Source organism: Argentina silus, assembly GCF_951799395.1.
Source record: "Argentina silus genome assembly, chromosome: 10".
NCBI lineage: Eukaryota > Metazoa > Chordata > Actinopteri > Argentiniformes > Argentinidae > Argentina > Argentina silus.
The window spans coordinates 4,231,138-4,254,332 of NC_139664.1; the positions used below are offsets into that span (position 1 = coordinate 4,231,138).

Sequence of the window (23,195 nt, forward strand, 5' to 3'; positions counted from 1 at the left end):
GAGACGGAGGTGAAAAGCGGGGCGGTGGAAAGTTTGGGAAAATGCCGGTTCAGTCAATTCCTCTTGGCTCTGTGACCATAGGACCGCATTCTTGGCGGGACGATACGTTGCGCTCTATCCGGCGCGCCGAGCACCTGGTGCGGCAAACCCACGCTGGACGGTCGGGGTCTGTCGTCGGCCGTCCTCGGAGCTGTGGCGTCGCCGCGTTCACCCCAAAGCGCCACGACACAGACCCTGTTAAAGTTGACAAAGGTGCCGAAAAGGAAAGCGATGATCTGCATGATGCCCTCTGCAAGAATAAGACCAGCAGACCCCAAACTACTGGGACGATGGTGAGAGTTAATTAACCTCATCTTGTGCCAAAATTGATACTTCATGCAAGATTGTGTGATGATAATCCTATTTTCATTCATTCAAACAATAGATAGGTCTACATGTATGTAGTATAGACAGTCTTGGTCACAGTAACATTATGCTATATTATAAAGTAATACACTAAACTTTGTACAGTAACTCAATATCATTCCTTTTTTTCTTCTTCTTTTTTTTTTTAAATAATACTTTTAGTTCCCCTCTGCCACCCATACCACATTTGTAGCCCCTTTTCCCCCTCCCTGCTTGAGAGAGCAGTGTGCAGAGGCCAGTGTTGGGGTGGCTGCCGATTACATGCGTCGTGTGAGGGAGGTAGAGGGGCAGTTACGCAGACAAGCGGGCAGGGTTAAACAGGAGGGCACGAAGCTGGAGAGGGAGAGGGGACACCTGGAGAGACTGCTCCGGAGCCTGAGGTGTGACATGCAGGTGAACAGGAGGAGCGTAGACGGAAGGACCATGAGGCCGGCCACTACGGAGACTGTGAGTATGAAGGGCATTCATTCGTGTTTCTCATCGTTTACACACTCCTCTAAGTACTTTCATACTTTATTGTTTTTTGTTTTGTTTTGCCTAGCTGCTGTGCCACATTGTACATAGCCTACACAATAACTCTATAAGGACAGTGTGTTCTATGTACAGTACCAGCCAAAGGTTTGGACACACCTTGCCAAGAGTGTGCAAAACTGTCATCAAAGCAGAAGGTGGCTACTTTGAAGAATCTAAAATATAAAACATATTCTGGTTTGTTTAACACTTTTTTTTTGTTTACTACATAATTCCATATGTTTTCCTTCATAGTTTTGATGTCTTCAATATAAATGTACAATGTAGAAAATAATAAAAATAAAGAAAAACCATTGAATGAGAAGGTGTGTCCAAACGTTTGACTGGTACTGTATATGGTTTGATAAGAGGAACGCCGGTGTGACGGTAAAGCCTTCACTGTTCGTAGGGCAGAGACGGAGCAGATAATCTACTGGAGTGTGAGAAGAGACGGCTCGCTGAGCTGAAACTGGAGCTGGAGAACACACTGAGGAACACTCTGACACAGCTACAGGTGATGGGCTTTAAATTGCTTTTCGCTGCTGTACAGTCCATTATGTTCCTTTATTGTTTTCAGTTCATACTTAACTCGCCAACTAAGAACGTGGGTGCCAAGAGTCACTTTTTTAATGTGGAACATTGTTGGACAAGTTGTTCCAGTCCTTTACTCCTCTCCCTGATAACTTTACCCCTTATTTCTCTCTCTCTCTCCCTCCCTCCCTCCCTCCTTGTCACCTGTCCTTTACTCCTCCCCCTGATAACCTTACCCCTTATTCTCTCCTCCCTCCCCCCTCCTCCCTCCCTCCCTCCCTCCCTCCTTGTCACCTCTAGACTCTGGGCCAGTGCAGTAGAGAGTTGTTGGAGTGTGCTAGTGAGAGGTCTCGTGTTCTGGAGCTTCTCCCCCACAGTGGCTCTCTCTCTGCAGGAGGACATGGGCATGGCACTCCTTCCCAAGCCCTCATAAAACCAGACCCCGTCGGTCCCTTTACTCCAGGTGCTCTGTCAATAACTCATACTGTACGGAACACAGTTCAATGCGTCCCATAGACACAGTTTGTTTTCACTTTACCTTATGGATCACTGTTAACCTGGTATTTCCCAATAAAGTACATAGTAAAAGTGTAATTACATGATGACACAATAATTACTAATTGTCTGTTTCTTTTGGGATTTTATTTGTTAAAAGGAGTACCATTGAATGCCATTTAGAATAAGATATTGTAATCTGCAGTCCACAATGTTCACATTAGTTATCATACCTTCTTTTGAAATTACCAGGCAAATACACACCGACATAGGCCTGTAAAATATACAGAGTTAACCACACCTTTTTCCTCTTTTTAGAATGTAAGCAGGTTCTGGAGTCTTCCACTCTGGCTGTGAGCCAATCACAGCTGCTGAGAGAGAACATTAGGCAGATGATAACTAGTGTCATCGCCAGGCAGAAAGCAGCCCACCGTACTGTCAATGAAGGCCTGGTGAAGAAAATAGCAGAGACAGTCACTCTGAAGGTTAGTCTACAGTATGGGAAACTAGCATTTAGCATTGTGTTCATATTAGCTAATCTAGCTGCAGTGAAATATGATATAAGAAAATCTTTTTTTGTTTCATTTTCGGTTGCAGCAAAACCTTACAGTTATGTCTGCAGCAACCAGACAGGCCATGTTTCGCAAACAGAGACAGCTGAACTGCATTCGCCACAGCCATGGCAGAGCACTGGTCAGTATGTATGTGTATATGTATTTGTTGTAAGTCGTTTTGGATAAAGGCGTCTGCTAAATGCCGTAAATGTAAATGTATGTGGGTGGACATGTCCAGAGTGTGCAAGTTGCTCATTGAAATGCATTCTGAAGTGGCATTTGTTATTGCTTGTTCATAGCTAAATACATACAGTAGTAATTGTGTCTTTACCACACTCTTATCTTCCTGTGTCGTCTTATGTGTTGACCAGGGTCCAGAGTACAGTGGGGATATTCTGTCCAGAGAGAAGCTGGATAGGCCTCTGGTGCAGGTCTACCAGAGGCACCCAGGCACACAACTACCTGAGGCCTCTCACCTTATACTGGTAACTCATGAAAATAAACTCTGCCAAGCCCTTCTTACTCCATTTATTTGTATTTCAGACAGGATGAAAGTGATGAAAGTGCACGTTGGAAATTGATGTTGTTATATTTGTTTTGCTCTTCCTGTTACATTCAGTGTAAGGGACTTTAACCTACAACCTTGGTGTCACCAGCACTGTCATCCCACCAATTGAGCTTTGAACACTCCTGAGCTTATACTATCCCTGGTCTGTGCGTTTGAACACCCCTGAGCTGATACTATCCCTGGTCACCCCTGAGCTTATACTATCCCTGGTCTGTGCGTTCCTCAGGGCAGTACTGTGCTGAGCCAATGCCTGCTGTCTTCTGAGGAGGAGCTGGCTGAGCTACAGCGTACCTGTCTGCAGCTGACAGACAACCTGCATGGCAAGAGGGCTGCAGCGCAGGTGGACTCTGCTGTGGTCAGGCTGCGGCGGCAGCATGTAGACCGGCGAGCAATGCCCACCTTCCTCCAACAGGGGGCGTACTGAAACACTTGTTGCATACTGTATCTGGCAGTTTGTATGGGCTGCACAAAATGCACGTGTTTTATGGTTTAGATTTGAGTGATCTACTTATCTAGATGTTATTTCTGTATTCCTGCATTAACGTGCACATTATATGAAGACAAACTGGATTGATGTTGATTGAAGTCGCTTGATGTTTATTATTTCACTGTGGTGCCTATCGTTTGCCTGCAGGGGGCAGCTTCACTCATTAAAACATGACAACAGTACTGTAATGGAGGCCCTAGGCATGCAGACATGAGATCGTGTGTGTGAGTCAATCAGTAACTTTGTTTGAAAAATCACTTCTAAAAAAACCATATCACAGCCCCTTTGTCTATGTTTGGTGTTAAAATGTGTCCGGCGCGCCGAGCACCTGGTGTCCTGTCAAGCACCCAATACAAGCATGATGCCGATTGCTGTAACATGAATGCCATTTGGATGTCAGGATGGCTGTGTTTACACTCTGCCCACACAATCGCCAGAATGTGTCCCTGACCCTGTGATCCTGATGGTTTTGCTAGAATCTGAACATTTCTGATCTCAGATCTAATTACAAATGTACCTAAACGTCTACAGTATGTCTCCTGAATGAAAATGTAGTGCATGTCTGTCTTGCCCTTGCATGTGCTTTCTTCACCAAATAAACAAACAGTATTTCTCTGAAATTTTATCTCCAGTGCCTGTTGTCTGGGAATTCCTTAGAGTAGAAATGTGAATGTTTTTAATTGGTTCTTGCATTGCACTCATTTGCAGAGATTTGATCAAACTCTTCGTCGAACAGTATATGGACACCTTGACATTTATTACGCATATTCAATTGGTTAAACAAAGACTGTATTAGAAGCACAAACCGTTTACTGTACCTTTTTTTTTTATGACTCAAAAGATGTCAATACATCTTTTTCATTTACTGTTGAAAATCCCCGTCAGTTGCCCGCCTCTATCACCCCCTCCTGTTGAGCATCTTTAGTCATAAGACTGCAGGTCACTTGACAGACCTCCCTCTGAACATCACGTCTTACATTAAGAAATAAAGGATGATTTAATAAGCCTCTCTTACTCTGCTGCAGTAAAAGAGGCAACAGAGGATCAGCCTGTGCAGCCATACAAAAATACACTCTCGTCGACGACTGTGCTATGTATACTTCAGTAATGGATCAATGTATCAGCGTCCTGAAAGTCTCGATAACTAGACTGAATTCTCTTAAATGTATCACCTTTCCTTTCTTGAAGATGCCACATCATATTTTGCTGTGGCAGAGTGGCGACTTCAGTCTTATCATTGAAGCCTAATGTCCTAATTGAATCAGATGCGTAGGGGTGGGGAGATGTCTTTTGAGATAACCAAGATAATATCAAGGAAAAGGGGAGGCTATCTCCATATCAGTGCAGCCGGTGCTTAAGGAGAGAGTAAGACCAAGCGGACTGGGATAATACCAAAAAGGACTACCAGGAAGGCAATTTACTGGATTTATAGGTTGCAAGAAGTGAAAAAAAAACACGATGAACATTTATCTCAGCACATCAATATAGACAACAAAAGACAGAAAGGCCTGGAAAACAGAAACTGAATATTATTTTTCTATTTGTTTGAGTTGAGAGGAAGAAAAAGTGATGTCGCAGCTTCTTTGTCCTCTGCTTTTCCTGTGTCTGCTTCCAGCCGTAGGTGAGTGATGGGACAGTTCATTACGAACATGTAACATACGTAAGTCCTCTTGTCCCTGTGTGTGTGTGTGTGTGTGTGTGTGTGTGTGTGTGTGTCTTATCCTCTCAAGTGCCCAGGTCAACTGTTGTTTTGCTTGTGTTAAGTCATCACTTTTGCACACAGGCCTCCGTATAATTAGATAATCAGATTGTATCAACGTCAGCATTGTGTCGGTGTCTCCAGCTCATGCTGCCAATTTGTCATGGTACTTCGGCCCCTCTTCTTGATAATCTAGCACAGAAAATACACCCAACATTATTATTATTTTAATCTATCATCTAACTTTGTTCTCGGTGTGCAATCAATAATTGTCTCTTTCAGTTCCTCTGTTTTGTTACACCTGTGTGTTCCCTGCCATCTCCCCGCTGGACTGTATCAAGTTCCCGCAGAAGTGTCCTCCAGGCCAGCTTTGCCTCTCCAGCAAAGCAGTGGGGCAGCGAGGTGAGAGCGTCTCAAATTACACAAAACGCATGAATATGAAGGCAGCTCGGGTAAACCTTACGTTTTTAACACAAACAAAACCCTGAAAGCTGTCTGTGTGTGTGTGTGTGTGTGTGTGTGAAATTAGCCTATTGCTGCCACCTTCCGCCGTAGGTCTTCAGGCTACATCTTAACTGTCCCTTAACTGTCACTAACCCTAACCCGTACAAGTTTCTCTCCTGTAAAAAAATTTTTTTAAGAAGTAATTCTTCCTTCTTCTAGCATTGTGACTGCCAATAGACCCTGGTCCTACCATAGATTACTTTTTCTTATGATGATGGATAGATGATTCGCTTACTTAAACAAATGTATTTGTTGTTAGTCGCTTTGGATAAAGGCGTCTGCTAAATGTCATACATGTAAAAACATTCATATGCTCTGTCTGAACCCCTCTGATTCACAGGAGACTTCCGTGTGGTGTTGTACGAGAAGAGCTGTGTCCTCTCCGCCTTGTGTGGGCTCACTGGAGAGAAGTACGCCATGGGTCTCAACTTCACCTTCACAAACGACTGCTGTGACACCCACCTGTGCAACGGAGCAGCAGCCACTGCCCCCTACTGGACAGGCTCTGCCATCTCCCTCCTCCTCTCATTCGCTCTCTCAGTGTGGTGATCTTCTGTACAGTCCACTCACTGGTTATAAGAATGATGTTCTGTATGTATTTTGAATCAGTTGATTTAAATAATCCCATTGTCAGGGATGAATAGGATTAGGAGTTTAAATTAGTTTTCTAGCTTTGTCAATACAAGAGCAAGAGCAATTGATGTCAATGAAATATGGACAGCAGAGACATTTCCTATCAAGCTGACCTTATAAATGTTGAGTACATCACAACCATGAATTTTGTTTAAGTAAATGTGAAATAACACTTGCACTGGTTTCTGGTTAATTTAAGTTAACAATATCACACGTGTCAGTCAACAAAGTTAAAAAATGAGAACTAACAACTTACAAACCATTCATGGATAATACCTTGTCTAATAAAAATAAAAAAATCTGTGATTTGTGTTGTGGTGGCCTGTTTCTTTAGATGTTTTCTCATAAATTGGCCAATAATATTTTGTCGAATTATTTCGTTTAGGTTCAAGCCCTACAGGTTGAAACCGAATCATCTCAATGTTCAGAAGGCGATTGGCTAATTTCCTTCCGTCTCGAATTAAATGACAAGAGCGCTCACACTGTGGCGCCCAACAGCCTGTACGTCACCAACAGGTGTTTTCGATTCGGATATTATCGCAAGTATCTGTGAGGTGCAAGGAAGGGTACCTGAGAAATTCGACGCCGTGCATCCATCGCTCGAAATTGTGGGGGGGAAACTTGCCACAATTTGTTGAGGGGTTATGGGCATGACTTACTTTTTCAACTGTGCCTTTTTGACACTCTTATCTCCACTAGTGACCACCGAGGACATTTTTCGTAACTTTCGGCCACTAGCTCAATTTACGACCCCTAGGTCACGGTCCCCGAACGAAGCTAGCATAACGACGCTTTCGCGGAGCACAGACGAGCGGATGGGTGGAAAAACAACATCTTCTGTACCTGCACCGTACCTGCAGCTCCCCGCGTTTCTACACTCAAGAGTTCCACTGGTTGACAAGGAACATTTCTCTCCAGCTAATGGAACTGGAAAGGAACGGTTACCGGATAGAATCATAGAAATCCTTCTCCCGGTGTCCCCATCGCAGAAACCCTCTGGTCCCCAAAGTCGACCCCACGGAGTGATTACCTTCTGCAATGTCAACAAGATGCACGTGCAGGTGAAGAAGAGCATTTTGGGTTCGGTGGGGTCACCGTCCCAACTCACACTCGGAACATGCGAAGCCAATAAATATACGAATGATTCCCTCTATTTTCAATACGACCTCGGCCTGTGCGGGAGCAAGCGCTCGGTAAGATGTATAGCTTGTTACATTAGGCAGCATTTAGACACATAAGGAAAATAGGTGTTAAACTCCTATACATTAAAGTGTATTTGGGTGCCGTATAGCCCAGGGTTGATCCAATAAGTAAATATAACGGCCTACACTCAAATATAAAAATAAATGATGGTTTAACAATCAGCATTGTATGTTGATTATGCATTAAACCATTTATTTTTCTGTTTGAGAGTGCCTGCCGTGTTATTTACTTATTGAATTTAGACAATTTAACTACTTTCTGTTAATTGTCCTCAAACAGATAGTAAATGATCGAGTGGCATACTCAAACACACTCCGCTACGAACCGCACATGCCACCTGGACCAATTAGGCGAGCCGTGCCATTCACCTTGCCAGTTGACTGTCACTTTAACAGGTGAGATTACTAAATTATGATTGGCTGTGCATATATTGCTAATTGAGTAAAACTAAGGTCAGGCAAAACATTCTTTAGTTGGCTTCATACGCTGCACATGCCCCCTGCTGATTAAAATAGGCTGCATCCTGTTCCAGATATCATTATTCCTACAAAATTGGCTACACGCCAAAGATGGAGATGGGCAAGGTCTTCAAACCGATGAGGAACAGAGCCAACTTCATGCTCACTTCACGAAATGGTAGGCTAAAGTTGAAGCTTCGAGTCTCTAAGCGACATTATCATGGTAAGTCCTCATGTGACCGAAACATCTGTCTGCTCTCTCTCAGCTCTGTGGGAGAGGCTAGCCCCATTGGATGGGTATGTGATGGGACAGCCAATGTACTTTCAGGCAGAGGCGCCATCCATGTCCAAAGATGGACGTCTTTATGTCCACTCCTGTCACGTGACTATCAAGCGGTCGCACACCTCTACGCCGCAGTTCAAGGTCGTTGAGAATTTTGGGTAATTGGCAGTTTCCCCCATATTTAATTTAATTTATATTAGCTTAATACTTATGGTACTATTCTGTTTTGTACCTATATGTCCCCTCCTTTCTGTGTTTCTATGTTCAGGTGCATGGTTGAGAGCAAGAACAGTCGCTCCAAATTCTTCCAATATTCAAGGAATGTCGTGAGGTTTGCTGTGGACGCATTTCTGTTTCAGGGAATGACGGGACGGGTATGTTTATATATATTATATATATAAAATGCAGCAATGCTCAGTCTATTGCTAATTTTATGATTTGCCTTTTCTGCTTCCTGAGTAACCCTTTCCCAGTTTTAATTTAATCATACCCATACTCTTATCATTGACCACAACTGAAGTAGAATGTACAAATATACAAACTCTAGATTCTGCAGCATGGTCGCCGAAACTTCCTAAGTTTCAGTCCAAGCTTCTTGTTACCCACAGCGCCTCTACATGCACTGTACGATGTCTTCAGGAAGTTCGGTCCCCTCTCCAACTGCCAAGGCCTGCAACTACGACACAAAAGCAGGAAGGTAATCTCTGGTCAAAACTGGAACTTAATTGCATGGCACTGCAGGGATTCAAGTAAAGCTACTATTATTCCAATACACGACTTGATTTGGGCTTGTTAGATGGAAGGAGCTGTATGGTTCTGCCTCCGTGTGCTCTTGCTGTGACTCCAAATGCCCCTCTGCTGCCTCCGCTGGTGAGTAGTGTTTCTTCACCTGAATGTCACGGCCTTCTCTCTGTTGGTTTTGTCAGTGATGACAATCTAATCAGCATTTTAGTTTATTATGGGCTTATCCTTCATTTATTTAATTTCCATATTGGTGTGCTGGTTTAACTCTCTTTGTCCTCTCTAGCCACAAAGATGGTCTCCAGCAAACCGTGGTCAGCTCTGACCACAGAGGAGACGACAACAACAACACCACCACAACAGGAGGGGGAGGAGGTTGAGGGGAGGGTGGAAGTGGTGGAGATGGAAGGGCCTTTGAGAGGCATGAAGCAGATGGCGGTTGAAACTGGCGGGAGGCCTGTGAAGGGGTTTGCTGTTGTGGAAGAGGAGCAGGTCTCTGAACCACACAGAGTGTTTGAGGAGATCTTTGATTTTGGCAAATAAACAGCAGATCTGTTCACTACATCCACATAGACGATTCGCCATGGCAATAGACATGTGTTCTTGAAACAGTTGATTGCCTCATCCTTCCATATCAAACCAATAAATCATTTGAGAACACCTCAGTGGGCTTCTGTGAAGTTATTGAATGCTGTAATAATGCACCTGAAATGAGTGTCTTGTGCTTTTGACCTCCCTTTAACTAAATGCGTAGTGCTGTGGGCCTTTCAAAAAGAGGGAGAGAAGTTCTGTTAGGGAAATGTTATGATGGGAGAGCTTCCCCGTTGTGCAATTGCGCCCTCTATGGGCCGGCCAGCAGAATGTGTTCAGATGAAGCGATAGTTCGTCTTTTATTAAAGAGAACACTATATACAGAGCTTACATTACGCTTGATTTGGTTTAGTAGTGTTTGGCTGAAATGCTCAATGTTCTTCCTTGCCTTGGATTCCTTACAGATCTTGAGACCATTTCACCACTGATCATTTCTTCTCTGGAAGCAACTTACTATATTCAAATTTACGTTACGTTAACTCTTTATCACACCTCTCTAGGTGTGAATAATCGGTGAGTCAGATCATAACACTCAACCAACTCTCTGAGATTAAAAAGAGGAAGTTGGAAATTATTAAGTAAGACTTCAGTGTCAGCTATACTGTTGGAACTTCTCATGAATAATAGAGGCGAACTCAAATATACAAGTTCCTTTATTTGCATTACTACATGGGTATATGTTTTTATTGCTACAGTTGTAGGAAACATTCTGTACATGTATACTTTTACAAATGTTAGATGAATATAATAATTGAGGTGAGTCCCAACATAAAAAAACAGGAAAACATGACACCTTTTCACTATTTCAACACGTCTCACTTTTGATGACATTCGAGTTCCAACCTCTGACATATTACGCAACATACTTACAATTTTAAAAACTTGGTTTCTGATCTACTGCGTCACAGCATAATATCAACATTCTCAACATCCACTTTTGAGAAATTTGCAAGTCTAACTGCTTTACATTGTTCACCCTCTTTGCATGTTTCCACCCAACTTTGCCTCTGTTCAAGCTTTAAGATGTAACATTAACAATGTCAGCCATTTTACATTCTCTCCTTACTAACCGAATTGTAACGTAGCATCACATCATTGTCATTTCAGACAGAATTCAGACCAGGTAGATCATGGTTAAAATCCTGGCCATCAGTCTGTTGCGGTATTATAAAGCCCTGCCAGGCTGGTTCGAGAGACCCTCTGGTCTCAATAATACGAGCTCAGGTGGGAGTGTGTCCCTGGGTGCCGGGGCATGGCTGTCCCCGGATAGATGGGGCTGTTGGTTGAGTTCCAATAGGTGGAGGGGGGTCCAAAAAAGTTCCCGGGTGACATTGGCATCGGGGCGGGATGCGTGCCCATGAAGTTCATTTTGGGCTGGTGGCTGTGGTAGGACTGGACATAAGGTACCTCTGCCTGGTACTTAGCGATGCCCCCCTCCCCCCCGTGGCTTTGGTGCACCTGAGAGATGCCCTGGAAGTCGAACTTGTAGGCGTATCGCTTGCCGTGCACCTTGGTCATGATGTTCTTGTCGTAGTAGTAGCGCAGGGCGCGGCTCAGCTTGTCGTAGTTCATGTTGGGCTTGCTCTTGCGCTCGCCCCAGCGCTTGGCCACCTCGTCCGGGTCGGTCATCTTGAACTCGCCGTTGGTGCCCTCCCAGGTGATGATGCTAGAGTTGTTGCTGTCAGACAGCAGCTCCAACAGGAACTGCCACAGCTGAATCTGCCCTGAACCTGGTAGAGAGCAGGGAGAGAGGGATAGGTTAGGGGAAGTGTACAGTACATCTCTATCCTTTGCAGATGTCTCCTTGGCTAGAAATATACCTCAAACAGCGATTATTAAAATGCACTTTGGTTTGGACCCTATGGTTTAACTTCTGCAAATGTGACCTTTTCACTGTGAGCCATGGATGGGTGGGCCAGAAACCTACCCACAGGCCTGTGAGCGCTGGGGTCAGGCAGCTTGTATGAACTGTGTTTGGCTGTTCGGTTCTTGTGGTGGGCTTGGACTTCTGTGAGGAGACAGTGGGGCAAACAGGGTCATTCTGGTCATTGAGACACAATGTAAAAGGTCTGGGCCTGATTTGGTTAAGGAGCATGTTGCCCCATTTAGTATGTATGATGATATATTCTAGTGGTCTACGTTTAATGTGCCCACCTGGTGGAGGTAGAAATCTGAGGATGGGCTCACTGTAATGCATGGAATGGAATGAGAAATAGTATCCTCCGATTTCTACCTCCACCAGCCTCCCCTGGTGCCCACCCAGACAGTGTATGTATGAGTATGAATAATTTTGAGTAATGACTTGACCATTTATTTCTTACCCACTTACTCTTTGTGTGTGTGTGTGTGTGTGTTCCATAACAGTTCATGGCCCCAAAGCAGACAGTGAAAAAGTCACATTTGTCACCAAACAGGTTTGGTCAGATTCCGTAATTATGCAATAAATGCTCACCTGGGTTGGCAAGACGACTGCTGATGGGGCCTAATGCTTGGTATGGGTCTGCAAGGAGGGAAAGGGTTAAAGTTGGATTGATCTAATATGACCGTGTAGCCTAGACAACATAACAACTGTTATAATGTTATAATGACTCCTTGATCTCCAAATACCATTACAACAGACTCCACAGGTGCAAAACATTCAAGCTGTGTCTACTTCTTGTGTGACTAGACACTTGTGAGGTATAGATGCACACCTTGCACGATTCTCGGGGGAGGCTCTGTGACTCTGGTGTTGTGTTGGTGCTCCATGGGAGAACCTAAATTGTGAACGACAACATACAGTATTTATCAGAACAATGAAAGGATCAAACGTTGATATAGAGTTCTCTGATTGGTCATTAGTCGATGTATCATTATTTAATCATTAAATTACTTAATGCATTTCCTCCATTTCCACTGATGTCCTGTTTTCTGCGTGAATCAGTTCAGTTACTTAATATAGTGATCTGTCATTAAGAGAACTGAAACTAGTGATGTTAAGTTCTCTGATATGACATTACTGCCAGTATGAATCTTTCTTTATCTTTCTTTATTCATAGATTATTTGTGTGGTGTTTGTTACCCTACCCTTTGGTACTGCAGGCATAGCATTCGATGACCAACTGTTCCTTCTGCTGATCTCCTCAAAGCTGTTCTCTGTTATAAAAGAACCAGAGATGAGACATTCACAAGAAAACAAGCAGAAAGGGCTTTGAAGAGGACAGGGCAGCTATGGAAGGAAGGAAGCCCATAAATGGAGTCCAAAAAATAGGGATTTTAAGCAGAAAACAGACAAAGGAGAGCTGAAGATGGTCCAGGATTCCTTGGGGTGAGTGTCCTTTTGTCCAGACCACCTCTGTTGCCATAAGATTGTCAATTGTGTCCCAAAGCGGGACCCATACCCCCCATTTCCTATGCCGGTGCAGCTGTTTCCTGTCTGAAACTGGCTGTTGAGTTGTGAATTCGTCAAAGAGTCATCAACACAGGGCTACGCTCAGCCAAGAAACTTTAAAGCATTGTAAACTATGTAATCTGGTTGCAACTCAATACCACAATTTCATTTTGATTCATTAAATCAATCAAGTGTGCTTCTTGTCTGTCCGCTTAGAGATCTGCCAAGAATTCGACATTTTTTAAGTCTTACTTCACTTTCCCTCTGTTTTATTGGCTAGCACCAAGTCAGTGAGATAAGAGAATTGTTGAAGGATTAACACCAAGTCCTTCTCTGTTTCAGAGTATGGAATGTTGTGAGTATTGTTGTTGATCTTGAATATGCTCTCTCCAAGACTTCTCCATCACAGGGTTAGAGAACTCTACTGAACTCTAGGGTTAGAGAACTCTACTGTGAACTCTAGGGTTAGAGAACTCTACTGTGACCTCCCCCCAGACAGCCAAGAACCTTGGGGTGATCCTTGATAACCACTTATCCTGTGCGGCGAACATCACAGCGACAGCACGCTCCTGTAGATTCCTCTACAACATCAGAAGGATACGTCCATTCCTCACCAGTTAAGCAGCACAACTCTTGGTCCAGACACGTGTGATCTCTCGCCTTGACTACAGAAACGCACTCTTGGCCGGGCTCCCTGCCTCGGCCATCAGACCTCTGCAGCTCATCCAGAATCCTGCCGCCTGACTGGTGTTCAATCTCCCCAAATTCTCCCATGTCACCCCCCTCCTTCTCACCCTTCCACTGGCTCTCGTTAGCAGATCGCATCAGACTCACTTACTCAGACAAATGTATTTGTCGTAAGTCAACTTTGGAAAAATGCGTCCGCCGAATGCCATGAATGTAAATGTAAATGAACATCAGTTTAGGTTCAATGTCTTACCTGCTTTGACCTGTAGTCTTGGCTGTTGTGATGTGTTGTTGGTTGGAGTTGTGGGGTAGGAGAAAGTAGGGCTACCTAAAAGGAGGGAGATGGTTACAAAATGTTTTACTAAGATCAGTCTTGTGTCTTCTCAGGGTATGAAAACGTCAGAGATCTAACCCTTAGCTGTAATTGGTTATCAGGTAGTGGCATGATAAAGGCAGTCACATAGGCAGTCAGTCAGTCAGTACATGTAAAGAAATGTAAAACATACAGTCAGCCAGAGTTTAGGTTTTTATGTGTCACAGGCCATAACCCTTACTCTGCCGGAGGTAATTGAGGTGTGAGAGCAGGATGTCTGTGTTGTAGGCAGTCGTGAGCTGCATCATGTCTTCCTTGGTCATCTTGCAGAGGGCCTTGCCGTCCAGCCCATGGAAATGCATGATGTCCACCTCCTCCAGACAGTACTCCTTAATGGCCCAGTCCAGCCACTGCCGTACATGGTCCTGCGTCCACACTTCAGGGTCTGAGTGGAGGAGAATGAAGTGAGGAGGAAGAAGATAGGTTAGTTTTGGTAATGTGAGGCCGCAACTTACACAGACCCAGAGAATCATCTTCCTCACTTTCTCACTTCACCAAATTAAATAGATGAGGAGCTTCTCTTTGTAGTTACAATGCTAACCCAAATTTAACCGTAGGTGTTTAAACCTTCAGTGTTTTCATTCAAGGGATGTGTTTTAAACCATGTCGAAGGCAGTTTTGAATACCTGCTCTAAGGGACTACAGATGAACTGTAAAACCATTTAGCAAAATCCTTTATTTTCCCGTAAAATATATTGTTTAATTTTCCCGTTAATATTAATCAAGTCAAGTGCAATTTACAGTAGCCATAGCCGAGATGACTAATGTCCCTCAGACAGGAGCTGCTGATACACTTAGCCTCTACACCCCTGGGTCCTCATTGTCCTTGTTTCACATATGCAGCTGTGATGTCATATCCGTGCATTATCACCACTATAATAGCTTGGCTTGTGTGACTCATAAGAATAGAATATTCTACTCTGAATCCACTTTATTAAAATGTTATGGATTCACCACACCTACTGGTGTCTCATAGTGTGACGTCAGGGAGGCTTTGGGTGAGTCTCCCAGGAGTGAGTCATTTGCTGGATTTAATTCCTGAAAACGTGCCTCCTACCCACAAACACTCTGCTTCTTATGACTTCTCCACACTGATCCATTTGAACTGGACAGGTGAAGCAATATGGCAAAAAGGTCACATTGATGATTATGGTTAGGTGATCACCATATTGCTTTTAAATCCACGAAGCGCTGAGGAAAGGCAGCAGGTTTTAAGAGTTGGAATCCAGTCAATCTGGGGGATTGTACAGATCTATCCCGATCAACACTATGTTAATAAAATCTTTAATGCTTTTTGCCAGTCCAAAACGGAGAGGATTGATTGATTCAAACATGCTTTCTTATAATTAGTCATTCCTTTACAAATTTCATAAAAAGGCCTTTTGACTCTTGGAACCCTGGTTTGTGGTTATGATTGAATAAGGGCCTTGAAAGACAGTGATAGAGAGAGAGAGAGAGAGAGAGAGAGAGAGAGAGATGAAACAGGAAAGACATCAGATCATCAGTATGTCAGTGCGTCCCTCTCTTTGTCCCCCTTTCTTTCTGTCACAGCTTGGTTCCTGTGTCACGGAACATTGGGTTCCATGTAACACAGAGGCCCCTGGCCTTTAGAACCAGGATGTAAACCAAGGTCATACAATGATGAGTCAGTATCCTTTACCATCAATATGATTTAGCTATGAATAAGGTATTACAGGTCATATCCATCTACTGTCAAGAACAGTTTTATATAGTCTTCTCACACTTTGAGTGAGGGAAGAAAAGCTTTAGAAAAAGATGATGAGCTTCGCACCCTATTTCTCCACTATTCTCTCTCTCTCTCTCTCTCTCTCTCTCTCTTCCCCCCCCCCCCCCCCTCTGTCACCCTTACCTGTCACCATCTCTGCTCTCCACACAACGACACCACTTCCTCTACAAGTGCTAAATGCAGACAGCTGAGGGTGGCAGTCATCTATGTTTTTTAGGCCTTGCCAAAACTGTGAACCCACTCTGCAGTCTCTGTACTGGTTTCAGCAGGCATGGATACCGCCATGCGATTGAGACTAATACCTCGAAATGGGTTGAGACCGGTTGGGCAGAGAGGAGAAATGTGCCATGTGCAATGTGTGTGTAGTCTAGTCTTTTTTTAGGGCATTTCTGCTTTATTGGGATGGAGATAGTAGAGGTTGACAGGAAGGATGGGTGAGAGAGAGGAGGGATGACATGCAGGACATGTCGATGGCTGGAATCGAATCAGGGACCTTGCTATGGTATGCGCCTTAGTGTGCTACCCCACAGAGCGCCCCCCAGAGGATAATTCTTGAATTCATATGTGTGTCGTAGGATCTGGGGCAAAATGTGGGCAGCCCTTAACAAATGGCGCTGGCACCTCACCTGCAGGTACTATGACCCTCTTCTCCTCGGTGGCGTTGGGCGGAGTGGCGGTCTGCGGGCTGACACGGGGCTCGGGGTACGAGGCCTGGTAGGCCAGCTGGCCTCCATCATTGCTGCTCATGTGTCTGGAGCGTTTGGTCACACTGCAGTCTACGGGGGACTCACGACTGGGGAGAGAGCAAGGGAAGAGAGGTAGACGGACGGAAGATGAAGATATGTAACATTCCAGATTGGAATATGGATTCTTCGGTTTTGTTTGATCCTGTAGCAAAATTGTTATGATGCTACTTTTTTTTTTTTTTTTTTTTTTTTTTTTTTTAAGAAGTGTGAGGAGAGAACATCAGTACCCAGTGGATAGTGTATAATAAAGCATATGTACATTTAGAGTATAAATTACACAACCACTCACAATGAAGCTGATGGTGATAAAGCACCCTTTCTCACCTGGTTCCATTGACATGCTCGCCTCTCTTCCCAGGGTTCTGAGCTCCGGGCCCCGCCCATTCCGGCTCGGTGGGCTCTGGACTCTCCTCGGAAGCCTGACTGAAGCCCCCCGGTGATGTCATCTCCCCTTTCATGTGCATGGTGGGGGCAGTGGGGAAGGGCGGCTCGAATATGGACTGGTCCTCGCTCACCACAGCTAGTGCTTCCTGTCGGGAGCGCCAAAGAGTGGAGTCAGCCTTTACGGTAAGGGTCATAACATGTGATGTGATGATGGTAGGAAACTGCCCACTGCTCTGAAACCGCACTACAGGTTGAATGGATTCTTTTCAGGTTGAATGGTTCTTTTCCCCACTACAGGTTCAATGGAACACACATTGTCCAAATTTGACTCCCCAATTGATTCCTACTATGACGTGTATATATACAAAAAATGTATGCACAATGGTATATATTATATTAAGTTCAGAGTGGTTCGGAATGGTTTAACCCTTGAGTTCAGAATGGTTTAACCCTTGAGTTCAGAATGGTTTAACCCTTGAGTTCAGAATGGTTTAACCCTTGTATTTGTTATGATACTTTCGATTCGTCTTGAAGATATCTACCATGCTCTTAGTGGCTGGTACAACATTGCTTGGGAAATTGTGGCATGAAAAATACAAGTTGAAGAAGATGTCAAAGTTCATTGATTTACAATAATTGCAATTAGCGATACACTGTGTGGCACTAGTTGGAGACATTGAAAGTGAAAATAAAGTGAGGAGAGAGTTTCAGCGTTGAGTCAAAATACACACACAGCTAGTGATCTTTGTCACAGCTTTATATCGTTGGGATTAGGGTTAGGGTGGAGGGGTTGGCTTGGCCTGATCAAGATTTGAGAGAGACTCTTTGTGCTGCTTCCTGTGTTTAAAGCTGACAAAGGCCCCAAACTCCACACCAACTCAAGATGCCACTTACCCAAGTGCGTGAGGGTGTATCTGTGTGGGTGTGTTGTGTCTATATGTTAGGTTGGGCGTAAGGCTAGGCCCTGTTTTTCATTCTGTGTATGAGTAAGTGTGTGTGTGTATGTGTGTGTGTGAGTCTAAGTGGGTGTAAGTGCGTGTTTGTTTAGAGGACTTCAGTATTGTCTTTGTGGCTTGTACGTCAGTGCTGTGCTTTTTCGGTGGCCCACAGGAAATCTGGCCCCCATGTGCAGAGAAACCTTTTGGCACAGGCCAAGGGACAGGAAACAGAGGGGGGCCACAGTGTAAAAATGTGGGTCATTTTGAAGCTGGAAAACAACCTAGGCCTGAAGGTAGGGGTGGCGGGGGGTAGGTGGGGGAGGGGGGGGGTCATTGGACAGCGAGCATACAGCCTTGATTGAAGTTCTAAGTGCAGCAGTTCCATTGTCTGTATTATTTTAGCTCAATTGTTACCTGAGCATTGTAAACTAAGTCTTAATGTATGGCACCAAGTTTGGTATTTCCTCCAGCGGCAGACTAACTGCGGTACATATTTAAAGGACTGTTATCTGGAGCAACATTAGCCTAAATTAATGGCAGTATAGTGAATGGTTGAACGGCATACACAGTGTTTAGCTTGTATCTCTCTCTTTTTCTCCTCCATCTTCCAACAGCTTTTCTCTGTTTCTCTGTCACTCTTCTATGCCTATCTTTGCCTCTCTCTTTCTTTCTCAGTCTGTCCGTCTGCCTGTCACTCTGTCTCTACCTCTCTCTCTATCTTTCTCTATCTCTCCTCTCCTCTCTCTGTCTGTGTCTGTCTCTGTCTGTCTGTCTGTCTCTCTCTCTCTCTCTCTCTCTCTCTCTGTCTCTCTCTCTGTCTGTCTGTCTGTCTGTCTGTCTCTCTCTCTCTCTCTCTCTCTCTCTGTGTCTCTCTCTGTCTGTCTGTCTGTCTGTCTGTCTGTCTCTCTCTCTCTCTCTCTCTCTCTCTCTATGTCTGTCTGTCTGTCTGTCTCTAAAGCTGTGGGGAGGCCCTGACACAGTGCAGAAGTGAAACAGTGGGTTGTCGGAAGGCTGGGCAGCAAAGACTCATGGGAAGGGTCATGAAAGCTACAGCAGGACTGAGAACCTCTGTTGAATGCTTAAAACATTTGGGCTAAAAGTATTATGATGTGTTTTGTAGTGGAAACATTTAACAATCCAAGCTCCTTATATTTCATTAGATGTTTCGCCGTTGTTTCAAAGGCATGTTTATACGTTCGCAACCACAAGCACATACTCCCGCTCTCTCTCTCTCTCTCTCTCTCTCTCTCTCTCTCTCTCTCTCTCTCTCTCTCTCTCTCTCCCGCTCTCTCTCTCTCTCTCTCTCTCTCTCTCTCTCTCTCTCTCTCTCGTTTGCAAACTGACACAAATAAATGTGGCCTGACCGCCAATGCCACAACTGACTTCCTGTTCAATGAGTTTCGTAGAGCACGCCTATTTGCTGAGGGACACAAAGCAACAACTCTGATAACATTGGCTGCACTTAGCATTAATATAATACATGCCATTTAGCTGACGCTTTTATCCAAAGCGACTTACATTGCAGTGAGTGCATACATTTCAGTATATATGGTCCCAGGAGGAATCAAACCCACAACCTAAGCATTGTTAGCGCCATGCTCTACCAACTGAGCCACAGAGGGACCAGCATATGCACATATCAAACACTGTCAGTTCAAATCTGTCTTTTCTGCAATTTGGAGCATTATTGTTATTGATGCCATGATCTCTACAAAGGAGTATGTATGTATTGCTCACTGTCAACACAGACAGAATGAGCCATACACATGCATAATATAATATATGCCATTTAGCTGACGCTTTTATCCAAAGAAACTTACATTGAATCAAACCCACAACCTAAGCATTGTCAACACAGACAGAATGAGCCATACACATGCATAACATGTAGCTGTAGGTGTAGCGTGCTAAGTGCCTCCAAAGGTGCATCATCTGCTCATTCTTTGATGGTTAACACAACAGATAATCATCTCATGAATCAGCCACAAAGGGTGACGCTCACACAGTGAACGGAGTGCCATAGTAACCCATGTATTCACAACATTATTAAAGCTCCTTTGAACCTCTGAGTGCAATAATTCAAATGCTTTGCAGGGCAAAAGAACAAAAAACAAAACACTATAATCACAATAAAATATCTGTTCCTTAAAGACTTCATTCATGCATGGCGTTGATGCAGATTTTTTTTTTCTGTAAACAAAATGCATTTCATTGCATGCACTGTTCTTGTGTAATGTGTGTGTTAACTTCTAATGCCTATTGATGGTTACTGTTTTGGCTGATGAAGGGAATGGCTTCATAGGCCTCAATCTCAAGGGTGTGATGTTTACCAAAATTACTGTCCATTGCCAAACTTGTGAAATAGCCTAGCCTAAAGGTTATTTTTGTATTATTTGAGAGACTTGTAGCGGTTTTACTGCTAAAATCATGTCTGTAACTGTATGCTATTGTTTAGTACATTTATAACTGCCTAAGGTTTTCTAACTTGGAATGTCAGTTGAGCAACATGCATTTTGATCCATTTGTCAACATGCACTAAATGACCAACCCTGTTGTCAATATGTTTGACAGAGAGAGGAAAGGACGGAGGAAAGCAGAAGTAAGAGTTCAGCAGAGCTGATTTTGCAAAGGCCTGAGCAGCTGCGCCTTAAACTGCAAAAACATGATGTGGTTTTCACAACTTTTTACATGGCATCATGGCCTCCACAGAAGCAGCAGTAACAATAGAGACATGAACATTAATAGCTTGCAGGCATTTTGGGCTCATGGAGTATAAGCACGTTCGTCTTGGCTGGGGTTATTATTCAGAGTGTATTTATTCACATTTAAAACAATGCATTGCCTCGGTACATCCAGTGACTTGATTCTGTTTCGTAAGTCTTTGTTGCCTTTTTTCGTGTCGAGGGAGCGGAAATGTGTGCGGAAAATGAGGTTTGAGACAGGAAGCCTGTTGAGTTCAGATAACGACACCTGACAAGCGCTCCCGTTACAACTATAAATTATTCTTTAAATAACTTTATTTAAAAACAACCAACTTAATCGGGATAAACCAAGTTTGGAAAAGTCTATGTTATATTTTGGTGCGTGTGTGCGTGTATGTGTGCATGCGTTCGTGTGTGTGTGTGTGTGTGTGTGTGTGTGTGTGTGTGCGCGCGCGCGTGTCTGTGTGTGCGCGCGCGCGCCCACGCGTAAAGTACGTACTTGTAGGCTAGATGCTTACCCTAGATTTTCAATAAAGTCTAAATAGCATATGATCTGATGGCCATATGCCTCGTGAGATTATTAGGCCTATGTATGCTCCGGAATGTCATTTGTTTTCGGTGAGCTAGAAAACGTTAATATGGATACCTGCAATGAAGCAAACAATACATCCATGCAATGCAACTCAAATGAATGTTAAAGAAAACATCTAAATCCGAAGTTCGATCAAAGTTAATGTTTATGTGAGCAAATAGCGTTCAATTCGAAAGAACAGAAGCCCAAACGACATATATGTATTTCCTATGGACTTGGCCTTAAACTACTAGTCATGAAAATGTTGTTATGCTAAGTTCCCCAATAATTTCGAAATGTATTTCTTTTAAGTTCGTTTTGCAATGTAGCCTGCAATAGGTTATATACCCCAGCCTGGCTGGAAGGTCATTCGTTCGCGTTGCATATTCTGTTGAATTGGCTCATACTATCAGATTTTATTTTGCATTATGAATTACGGTGTATGCAGTTTATTTTCAAAAGTTTAGTCTAGTCCAACAAGAAACAAACATCTCGTTTTGATAACCCTGGGCCTAATGTGTACATGTGAAATGTATTACAACAACTATAATAGAGATCAGAGTTAAGACAAAAATAATTCTCGGAATTCGAAATATTTGTTTAGATAACAATTATCCTGGTGACTTTCCCCCATTTTGCAATTCGAAAAACACAACGATCAATATTGTTATGAAAGGAAATACAAGGCATCTTTAGTTTAGGTCTATATCTCCATTAAGAACTATTTGATTTTTAATGCTTGCTCGGTAGTCTGGTTCAGGGCATTGGATAGCCACACCTGCACTCCACTCGAAAAATGCATTTCTGAACAATTAACGCGATATCTGACCCTTTATTAGGGCTTTATGTTAAGAATAACACAATAGCAAACATTGCAAATTCGTTGTTAACCTCATTATCATTCGATTATTATTGGCTATTATTTATTCGATTAAAAACATACAACTCATCGGTCCATTGGGTTACAACGATTATTTAAAACAATTATTCAGCTGTGGAAATTATGATTATGCTACATTGAAAGAGAAATTTAAATCTGAAATACCAGTCATCTCACGAATTCGATGCTCCAACTTTTTTGGAAATTGGCCTCATAGTACTCCAAATCGTTCCATGGCGCCAGAGCCACCTGCCCCGCGCGCGCACCAATAAATGTTTCCTTTTCCAGATTTGTTATTCTGTCACATGTGTGTATATTATGCCGTCTTTATAGAACGAATCAGCTGGAGCACTTCTTTAAATTAGCATTAAAACTATCTTTACTGGGTTTTCTTTTCAGGAATGTCTGAATAAAACAGATTAAGTCTGACTTAACCAAGTAATTAAAATCGCGAGTTTTGGTTACCCCTATTTGCGCGTACTGGACCCCATTTAGTTTTTTATCTGAGTGTAAAGATGTAGTGGTTACTTGTGTTATTAAAGAGCCGACATACAACCACGAACGGGAAGGAAGAGGAAATTTTGTACAAGAAGGAAAGAGTGGGGACCTCGCATCACCGCCTTGCCTCTCTCACTCAGCAAACAGAGTCCTGCTAACCAACTCAGTGGGTGGCTGCGTACTATCATTTTCTGAAGCGACATAAAAACCAGATCAAACGCCTACCTTGATCGTACAGTCCATTGCAGCAGTCACTCAGTCGTTGTTTCTCATTTAGTCATTTAAACACGGTATAACTAATTAACTCTGGATAACCTGACTGAATCGCATCAACCAATGCACAGGCGCATTTACTCTTTGGCGCAAACCATTGCAGCAACAATTTTCGCTCAGACCATAACCGGATGGCAACGGTTTTTTTCTCTCTCACTCTAAATTGGGAAGTGAAGTCACTTTAGCAAAGCTTTAAGGTTGGGGCCCTACTGGTGAAACCAAGTCGTTTTTAATTTCTTAGAAAAACTGCAAACGGAATTCTTCAGATATAAAACCACCGATGGTAATCTTGCTAATCTGCTTCGCGCTGAAGTAATAATTAAGATCCGTCTGATGGCAGGCCAGGCATGGAGCAAGGATCAGA

The 23,195-nt window shown here is 43.5% G+C and overlaps 4 protein-coding genes across 7 annotated transcripts; 3 read left to right on the forward strand and 1 right to left on the reverse strand.

Moving 5' to 3' along the window:
• Positions 1 to 41: 41 nt before the first annotated feature.
• tektl1 (tektin like 1) lies at positions 42 to 4,159 on the forward strand (the record flags this gene model as incomplete). Its single annotated transcript, XM_083679744.1, has 8 exons — positions 42 to 332; positions 568 to 852; positions 1,325 to 1,429; positions 1,747 to 1,909; positions 2,260 to 2,426; positions 2,539 to 2,634; positions 2,867 to 2,980; positions 3,290 to 4,159. 8 exons carry the CDS (start codon positions 42 to 44, stop codon positions 3,485 to 3,487), a joined length of 1,419 nt encoding a protein of 472 aa, XP_083535870.1. The 3' UTR covers positions 3,488 to 4,159.
• Positions 4,160 to 5,119: 960 nt separating this feature from the next.
• LOC310810739 (uncharacterized protein) lies at positions 5,120 to 6,302 on the forward strand (the record flags this gene model as incomplete). The annotated part of the gene is made up of 3 exons (XM_083678587.1): positions 5,120 to 5,171; positions 5,532 to 5,651; positions 6,094 to 6,302. The coding sequence occupies 3 exons, from the start codon at positions 5,120 to 5,122 to the stop codon at positions 6,300 to 6,302; spliced, it is 381 nt and encodes a 126-aa protein (XP_083534713.1).
• Positions 6,303 to 7,201: 899 nt separating this feature from the next.
• zp3d.2 (zona pellucida glycoprotein 3d tandem duplicate 2) lies at positions 7,202 to 9,614 on the forward strand (the record flags this gene model as incomplete). The annotated part of the gene is made up of 8 exons (XM_083678588.1): positions 7,202 to 7,579; positions 7,869 to 7,984; positions 8,122 to 8,225; positions 8,314 to 8,488; positions 8,599 to 8,704; positions 8,939 to 9,027; positions 9,127 to 9,200; positions 9,358 to 9,614. The coding sequence occupies 8 exons, from the start codon at positions 7,202 to 7,204 to the stop codon at positions 9,612 to 9,614; spliced, it is 1,299 nt and encodes a 432-aa protein (XP_083534714.1).
• Positions 9,615 to 10,297: 683 nt separating this feature from the next.
• Positions 10,298 to 22,923, reverse strand: fli1rs (Fli-1 proto-oncogene, ETS transcription factor-related sequence). 4 transcript variants are annotated; one of them, XM_083678956.1, is made up of 10 exons: positions 22,784 to 22,923; positions 16,910 to 17,115; positions 16,466 to 16,632; positions 14,274 to 14,477; positions 13,973 to 14,047; positions 12,729 to 12,797; positions 12,356 to 12,418; positions 12,115 to 12,162; positions 11,590 to 11,670; positions 10,298 to 11,392 (listed from the first exon to the last, which is right to left on the reverse strand). In XM_083678956.1, exons 1-10 carry the CDS (start codon positions 22,799 to 22,801, stop codon positions 10,869 to 10,871), a joined length of 1,455 nt encoding a protein of 484 aa, XP_083535082.1. In that variant the 5' UTR covers positions 22,802 to 22,923; the 3' UTR covers positions 10,298 to 10,868. The 4 variants fall into 4 exon arrangements, with proteins under 4 accessions (XP_083535082.1, XP_083535084.1, XP_083535085.1 ...); XM_083678958.1 differs by lacking the exon at positions 22,784 to 22,923 and adding an exon at positions 22,226 to 22,556; XM_083678959.1 differs by lacking the exon at positions 22,784 to 22,923 and adding an exon at positions 20,731 to 20,796.
• Between the last annotated feature and the right edge of the window lie 272 nt (positions 22,924 to 23,195).

Excerpts from the sequence above, each read along its gene's own strand:
- fli1rs (XM_083678956.1), bottom strand. Across the intron at positions 12,798-13,972 it reads AAGACTACAGGTCAAAGCAG|AGAACAGCTTTGAGGAGATC; the intron begins GTAAGACATTGA and ends CTTTTATAACAG. Across the intron at positions 11,671-12,114 it reads CAGTCGTCTTGCCAACCCAG|AAGTCCAAGCCCACCACAAG; the intron begins GTGAGCATTTAT and ends GTCTCCTCACAG.